General features: G+C 38.5%; 1 protein-coding gene across 1 annotated transcript; it reads left to right on the top strand.

Annotated features, from left to right (window-relative positions):
• Positions 1–216: 216 nt before the first annotated feature.
• Positions 217–3,969, top strand: LOC122653762 (sm-like protein LSM5). Its single transcript, XM_043847700.1, has 4 exons — positions 217–329; positions 469–592; positions 3,376–3,448; positions 3,697–3,969. Exons 1-4 carry the CDS (start codon positions 296–298, stop codon positions 3,727–3,729), a joined length of 264 nt encoding a protein of 87 aa, XP_043703635.1. The 5' UTR covers positions 217–295; the 3' UTR covers positions 3,730–3,969.
• The last annotated feature ends 4,077 nt before the right edge of the window (positions 3,970–8,046 follow it).

Raw genomic sequence — 8,046 nt, 5'->3', positions numbered from 1 at the left:
GGTTTTCTGTGTACTTACAGGTGGCATGGGACCGGTTCTTTTCCTTTCTCTGGGTAAGCGAATTTTTTATAAGAACAATATGCTCATTAAATATAAATTCAGGGTTTTCAACGAAATGTGAAGATGCTTGTTCGACGATGAGATCAACCAAGGTCTAGGCGGAGCGGGCGTGGTCCTACCACAGGGATATTTTGGTCATTTAAGAGGTCTTTTACAAGTGTAAGTATTTCACTGTGCGGGAATAGGTCTCTCCAGTGCAAAAAGAGCTTTGGAGTTTGGAGGGAAAGGAGCAGCAATGTCGAACAACCCTTCCCAACTCCTCCCATCAGGTAGGTTTCTGTTCATCTCATTGATATCTTTTTTCTCTTCTCTTTTTATTTGCGGAATTTTTGGTGAAGTTTTGCATATGAGTGTTGTTTTTAAAAAAAAAAAATAAAATTTCTTTTGATGTTTCGATTTGGGTTGCAGAGCTTATAGATCGGTGCATAGGATCCAAAATATGGGTGATAATGAAGGGTGATAAGGAGCTGGTTGGAACCCTAAGAGGGTTCGATGTTTATGTTAACATGGTTCTTGAGGATGTTACTGAGTAGTAAGTAACGATTTCTCTCCTTCCCTCTCTTTTTTTTTTTTTTTTCTTTTAATCCCTCTTCATTCCGTTGGAACAGAAGGAAAACGCAGTATAGAAATTTTGTGTCCTGTTTCTTTGTTGCCTGCGTTAATGATTTATGTATTTAGAGTTCCACTTTAGTATTTTTAAGGTGACAGTCTGTGTTACATTCAGTCTTGTCTTAATAGTATACGATTGCGTTGGAAAAATTTTTTCTGCTTCAGCTTTTAGCATAGTTTTATCAAGGCTTGTTTTTTTCTTTCTTTCTTGATTTTTTTTCCTTTCCTTTTTTTTTTTTTTTTTTTTTAATTAGTGATTAGGTTCTAGAATCTGCAAATTATCAGTAGCATTTTCATGTGGCTTTTATTTTAGGGCAGAAAACACGAAATTGCATTGAAGCTGTTTGGGTCATAGGCAAGCAACTGGAATCATTACCCATCTTAACATTCTGCTACCTTGGGTAGGAAGATCATTAATGGAATTGTTCAAATTCTGTTTATGAGGGACTCTTCCTTTTATATTATTGGATGGGGGGTGGGGGGAGGGGGGAATTATTTCTCGTTTTCGTTGTTTTACAAGTCTTGTATCCTACTATTGTAGCCTATGTCTGAGTCTTGCTTATGAGCAAGTTGTGGAGTGCATATTTGTTATGTTTTTAGTTTTTACTCATAGTCAGCCAATGCGACCTGCTTTTTGCAGCTCTCTTGTCATCTATACTCTAGATTCAGTATGTGGGTTGTCAGATTCCTCCATCAGTTAGCTTATCCATTCATCATAACCTTTGCAACTGCTGGATATATTCACTGGAGTAAGAACTGATAATGGAGAGTCAGAATTTAATATCTTTCTACAGCTCAGGTTATGTTTCATGAATCTCAATTTCAAGCTCTCCTGCAAGCTTAACTCTTTTCTACTTCTTGGAAAGCAATTCAAAGAGGCAGCTGTCTAGGGCGTTATTGTTACCTTCAATCATTTGATAACATGGTATTCTGTATTCCAGAACGGTTGCTAGTGTGTTTGGGAGGTGCAGAAACTGTTCGTAGTCCTACATTCTCTTTCATTGCCCCCTTTGATTTTTAGTTTTGGATTATGTGCTAGGAGCTATTGGTCTCTCTAGGTTAGGCCAAATTAGCTCAAGGAGCTTTCAAAAGGATGGGTCATCATTGCAAGGTTTATTTGAAAAGGATAATGCTTTAATTCTTATTCTTGTGGCATTGTTATGGTCCTATGGAGCTTCTCATGCTCCAAATGGCAAAGGGTTTGATACCAACATCTATCCAGTGTATCAAGTAGCACATACACCAAGGATAATATATATATATATTTTTTTTTTTTTGGTGTGTGTGTGTGGGGGGGGGGGGTGTCTATGTTGATAGCATTTAGTAATCTTAAAGTGATCTCTTCTTGGATTGGGGCCTTGAATATTATAGGCAGTTCTTTTGCGCATTATCTTAGGTTATCGCTCCATTACACATATGTACAGGAGTCAAAAGCAACAATTGGCTAAAAAAAGGGCGTACCCAGGGCACGAGGCTCCCACCACTGCGGGATCTGGGGAGGGTCATAATGTACGCAGCCTTACCCCGCTTCATGGAGTGGCTGTTTCCTAACTCAAACCCGCAACCACTAGGTCACAATGGAGCAACCTTACCATTGCACCAAGGTTCACCCTCTCAATACAACAATGGGCTATTGCTTATAAATAACTAATTGTGTTTCCTCATCATATCCTGATATTTATTTTTTGGAATTTTAAAAAATTATGGAAGAACAAGAAAAACTGACCACAACAAATGCATGATGCATTGCTTTATCAATCTGGTGTTTTTGCTTCAAAGGGCTGTATATTCTGGACTTCCAATAATCTCTTGTGCTGCTAAACCTCATGCAAAAAGATGCCAAGGCAAATTTGCTTATCATGAATACTGATAATGCTCAATCTAAAGCTTGGTCTCAATACTCAAAACACTCCAATCAATAGAAGATAAATATGCAGATCAAGACCAGAAGCAGGGTCTATAAGTGATCTGCTTATTTCTTCTGCTCCCAATATAAGCCGATCTGCATCACTCCATAGTGGTAGGTTGATAAAAATGAAGTTCATATTTGAATTCAACTAACTGCTTCTGATTCACTTCACAATGACAATTGGGTATCATGGAATAAATTAGTCATTTCTTGACTAAACAGAGAAAATATATGATGCATGTAGCACCTCCAAGGCTTGCCAAAGCTTGCTTATTAAAGAGCATAATATGTCTAAGAAAAAAGCCACAGAATTTTAACTTTAATTCTCAGGTCATTTAGAAGTTATTTTTGACAACTTAAATTCCAATGGAGTCAAATCCACATGTCTATGGTGAACCTAGTAGGGTAACTGGAAGTCCCAAGAGAGCTTGAAGTACGAGTCCAAGATACATCAAGATTAGGTTCCAAGAAACAATACATTAATGACCCATATTGAAGTGGGAGAGAATCCTGGATGTGGTATGCTTGAAGCAACTTTGTTTTATATGGCTCGGTATTTTTTCATTTCCCTCTTTTGGTGATTGGCTGTCGTCTGTTCTTGATAAATTCATCCTCATTAGCCCCTCAAGATGAGTGTTGCGATCACTTAACTGGGTCATTATCCATCCTTGTAATAATATTTATTATTTCTTTTTCAAAACTGTTGTCATTATCTACCCCCCCCCCCTTGTTATGTTCATTTTTGCTTAACTTTGTTCACACCTGTTCATAACTTCTTATGTTTAATCCTGTTCCAGCGAGATCACAGCTGAAGGACGAAGGATAACAAAACTTGATCAGATATTGCTTAATGGGAACAACATTGCCATTGTAAGTTAACAATGATGTTCTTGATGCTTCCATCATATATAAACTTTTTCTTTTTTTGGATGGTTCACAAATGGTGTGTTTGAGTTTCATATGCAAAATTGGCAGGATAGTTTCAATTTATTACATCTCTCTCTCTCTCTCTCTCTCTCTGTTATATTTCATTACAGCTTGATGCGACACAGTTGAGTTTAATGCAATGAAAAATGGCATCTTTACAAAGATACTGAGATTGCTTGTGTCCAATGCAGTTGGTCCCTGGTGGTTCTCCTGATCCAGAATGAGAGGATGTTAGTATTTCTTCTTGGCATCCTACTTTGATTTCCATGCAATGGATTGAAGTCTCAAGTCCTGTGAGAAATTTAAAGGCGCAGAAATTTCTTCATACTCGGTCTTTGGTTGTAGAATTGTGGAGTTGACATTGGTTTGGTCATGTAGAAACTGGATGTTTACATCTCTTTTGACAATGTTGATTAGATTCTAACATTGAAGTAACATATCAGCATCCACTAAACTAGAGATTTTATCTGTTTAGGTAGTGCAAATTGGGCTTTTTTGTCTACTGATTGAAGCTAGATTGATTCAGCTTTTAACAATTTATTGCTTTCAGATTGGTAAATTAGGCTTTTAGAACAAAGATTTAAGAGTCAGGATTGGGGATCTGAGCCTAATTTAGATTGCCAAATAAAAAAAGGTTAAAATTCTTGTAAAATCACAAAACATCTTATGGAGCTTGCTTATATCTCCTAAATCTTTAGTTATTTTTCACCATTTGGAGTTGGGAGTTTGACTTATCAGCCCAAAACGACCTCAGTTGAGCAGTTTGGGAGCAAGAGTGAAAATGAGAGGGCACAATCCAAAAAATATATCACAGGTTCGCTTTCTTTCTTTCCTCTTCTTTGTTTTTTTGTTTTTTGTGTTTTGGGGGTTTGTGTGTTGTTGCAGGCACTTGGATCAGCTGATTTTCCTTGTCCTGGGCTATCCTCTTTCCTCTTACTTTCATTTTCCATTTTCTATTTTCCATTTTCCATTTTCTATCTCTCACTTTTATTGTCTCATTTCTTCATTTCTATTCTTCATTCTTCTTATTTTCTTTTCCTCCTTGTATGGATTTTAGTTTTCTCCTACTTTGCTATGAAAGGATCTATGTAGCCGACCCCATTTAGGGTTGGGATAAGACCGAGTTGTTGTTGTTGTTGTTACATTTGGATCAGCTGATCACTTGATCTGACCTACCCAAACCCGAACCATACACATACATGTACTGCCCCATAACTCAGATTGGCCATTGTCGATCTTCGCCCCCATCAGCTAATCCAGCCAATCTGTTCCTGAGTTTTAAAAAGCCATGTTGTAGAATCTTGGGACTACAATAAGAAGGGTTTTGTTTTTTTTTTTGGTTCAAAAAAAAAATATTCATTGACAAAACAGAAACCGGTCCACCTCATGATTAACATCCATAGATAACTTCTTACTTCTAGTCATAGCGAACACTTAGTAGCTATTGATACCAAACATTTAGGTTTACAAGTTATAATTGTATCCATATAAGTCATAATACTAGATGTTGGTAAAAAACACGTCAAAGAATTCCCATGATCATCCCTTAGGATTCTTCTAAGTAAGCCATTAGCACAATTCCTCGTTATCCACCCATGCTTCTAGATCTATGAATCCTTTTTCTTTTGTTTTGAACGAAGCTTGCATGAGGCATTGGGCCTTTCGTGTCAACACATTCCTTGTAAATCCATAGCTCAAGGTAGCATAGTGAAACTTAGAATTAAAAATAATTGAAGCGTAGCCACTACAATCAGATACAACATTTATACAACCATCACATATACTTGTAGGTCTATCCTAAGAGGATAACGAAAGGTAAAGGGAACAAGTCAGAGCATTATCAATATGCGGAGGGGAAATATGACCAAGCTTAAACACAATTTCATAACTATACTGATAAATAACATGAAGCACATGGGAAGGAATAAACGGGTCATAACACTTTTATTTCGAAACAAGAAGGTTTTGTTGGTTACTTTTGTTGCATGTTTGACCATGGGGGGTTGCTTTATCCTTGCCTAGTATGCTAGCTTTTGAAGGTCTAGATTTTGGGTGTAAAGAAGGAAGATACATTCTGCAGAAGATTGCAATTCTAATTTCAAATCCTTTATTTTTTTTATTTTTTTTTGGGAGTAACCTCACACCCTCACGGCCTCACCCTAAGGGTGTCAAAAAACCCGGCCAGCCCAAGCCCACCCAAACCCACCCCGAGCCCGGACATGGCTGGGCCAGGCCTGGGGATAAGCAAGGGTCAGGCTGGATTTGATATTTGCATGGCCCTGGCAGGGTCCGGCTGGGCCTGGGTTGAGGCCTCGACCCTGGCAGAGCCAGCCCAACCCTGTATTATATAATATATATTTCTAAAGTATATAGGGAATGTGCTTTGGTGCAACGATCAAGGTTTCTTTATTGTGACCAAGTGGTCTTTGGTTTGAGTCTTGAAACAGCCTCTTTACCAAAAATTTCACCTTTTTATGGCTTGTGCTTTGTTAAGTGGGTTGTGATTGGCCTTTGTTAGTACCAGAACTCAATGAGCCAAGATATTCAAGGTCAATCAGGGCTGGGCCAGGCTTAGGAAAACCCTGCCAGGGTCGGGTTGGGTTGAGGGTATGCTTGGCCCTGGCAGGGCCGGGTTGAGCTTGGGTTTAGGTTAAGGCTCCTAGGGTTGGGCCAAGGTTTAGGACAAACCTGACCCAGCCTGGCCCATTGACACCCCTACCCCACCCTCCGCAAAAGGAAAAGAGGGGTGAAATGAAACTCTTGCCTTTTCACTTTTAGTACATCCTCACATTTTCTTTTGGGGAAAATGTAAGCCTAGTGAAGTTGAGAAGTATTGGCGGTATGATGTCTTGTATTTTGTTGCTTGGATTAGTGGATTGATTCTGAAGCGTCGTAAAAGGTCGTAGGCCTTGAGGGTGTAAATGGGTTTTTCATAAAAAAGAGGTAGCATTGGAGGAGTGTGAAAGATTTAAGGCCAAACTTGTAGCCAATGGCTATGTACAGAAGGAGGAGATTACAATGAAATATTCTCTCCGATGGTAGCACACTTCTTTTCGAATACTACTTGCTTTGGTAGCTATGTTTGATTTTGAGCTTGAACAACTTGATATAAAGACAGTGTTTCTTCATGACGACTTGGAGGAACAGATTTACTTGGAGTAGCTTGAAGGTTTTAAGGTGTAGGGAAAAGAAAATCATGTTTGTCTGCTTAAGAAGTCACTTTATGGTCCTAAGCAATCTCCTAAGCAATGGTATAAGTGTTTTGATTCCTACATGGTGCAAATCGACTAAATAAGAAGTGAGTATGACTTTTGTGTGTATTATAAAGTTTTAGTTGATAATTCTATTATTCTTTTGAGGTTTTTTATTGATGACATGATCATTGTTGCTAAGAACAAACATGATATTATCTCTCTAAAGTCTTTGTTGAGTGCTGAATTTGAGATAAAGGATCTTGGTGCTGCAAAAAAAAAAAATAATAATTGTGTGGAAATCCTTAGAGATAGAAGTGAAGGTAAAATTTGGGTAACTCTGAAGAGGTATGTTGAAAAGGTGTTGGAGACTTGGAGTGTTTCAACATGAAAAAAACTAAACTGGTTAGTACTCCATTTGCTAGCCACTTCAAGTTATTTGAAAAGCAATGCCTTACATCACATTAGGAGGTGGAGTAATGTCTCGGGTTCCCTATGCTAGCACAATTGGGAGTCTCATGTATTCTATGGTGTGTAGCAGACCGGATTTGTCTCATGTAGCCAGTGTTGTCAGTTGATACATGAGTAATCCAGGGAAGGAGCATTAGAATGCAATTAAGTGGATCTTTAGATATCTGAGCAAGACTATATAGTTGGATATTATGTTCAGTAGTAAGGGAAGTTCCACAAAGTTGGTGCGATATATTTATTCTAAGGGAAAATTACACTGCCACCCCTTGAGGTATGTACTAAATACAGTGCGACCCCCTATGTTTTCAAAATATACACCTTGACCCCCTGAGTTTAGGGTACTTGTTACACTCAGCCCCACTCTGTTAGAGCATTACCGTTAGTTGTTGACGTGTTGGCCATTGATGCCTTAAAATGACAAATATACCCTTAATGGGGTGTGAGCTTACCATTTTGTCCATAGGGCAGCCCAAACTTCACACCCCTTTCCTTAGGCCATCTTCAAGCCCATCACTGACGACTTGCCTTAGGTTCCTGCTGTGGCGATCTGCTGAGGCCATCACCGAACTCAGACGAAGGCATACGAACATTGGCTTGGTACTTTGCTTCAGGGATTCCAAGATGCTCACTGCCTATGTCCATTAACATAAAAGAGCAAGAAAAAAATGGTAGGACCTTAGGGTTCACATCTGAGAAGGAAGAGAAAATTGAAAAAGACATGTTCTTGGTAGGTATAGAATTTGCTATTGACTTTGCAGGAAACGCTAAACAAACTATCAAACGCAAATAATATCAACTAAAATTTTAAAAGTTTACAGGACAAGATCCACAGAGTCAATTCATGAATTCTTCATATTTTGCCATTTGGCTGTCCCAAAT

This window comes from Telopea speciosissima, chromosome 3, assembly GCF_018873765.1.
Source record: "Telopea speciosissima isolate NSW1024214 ecotype Mountain lineage chromosome 3, Tspe_v1, whole genome shotgun sequence".
Taxonomy (NCBI): Eukaryota; Viridiplantae; Streptophyta; class Magnoliopsida; order Proteales; family Proteaceae; genus Telopea; species Telopea speciosissima.
Note: the sequence above shows the minus strand (reverse complement) of the source record. Positions and strands in the feature narration are given on the sequence as shown.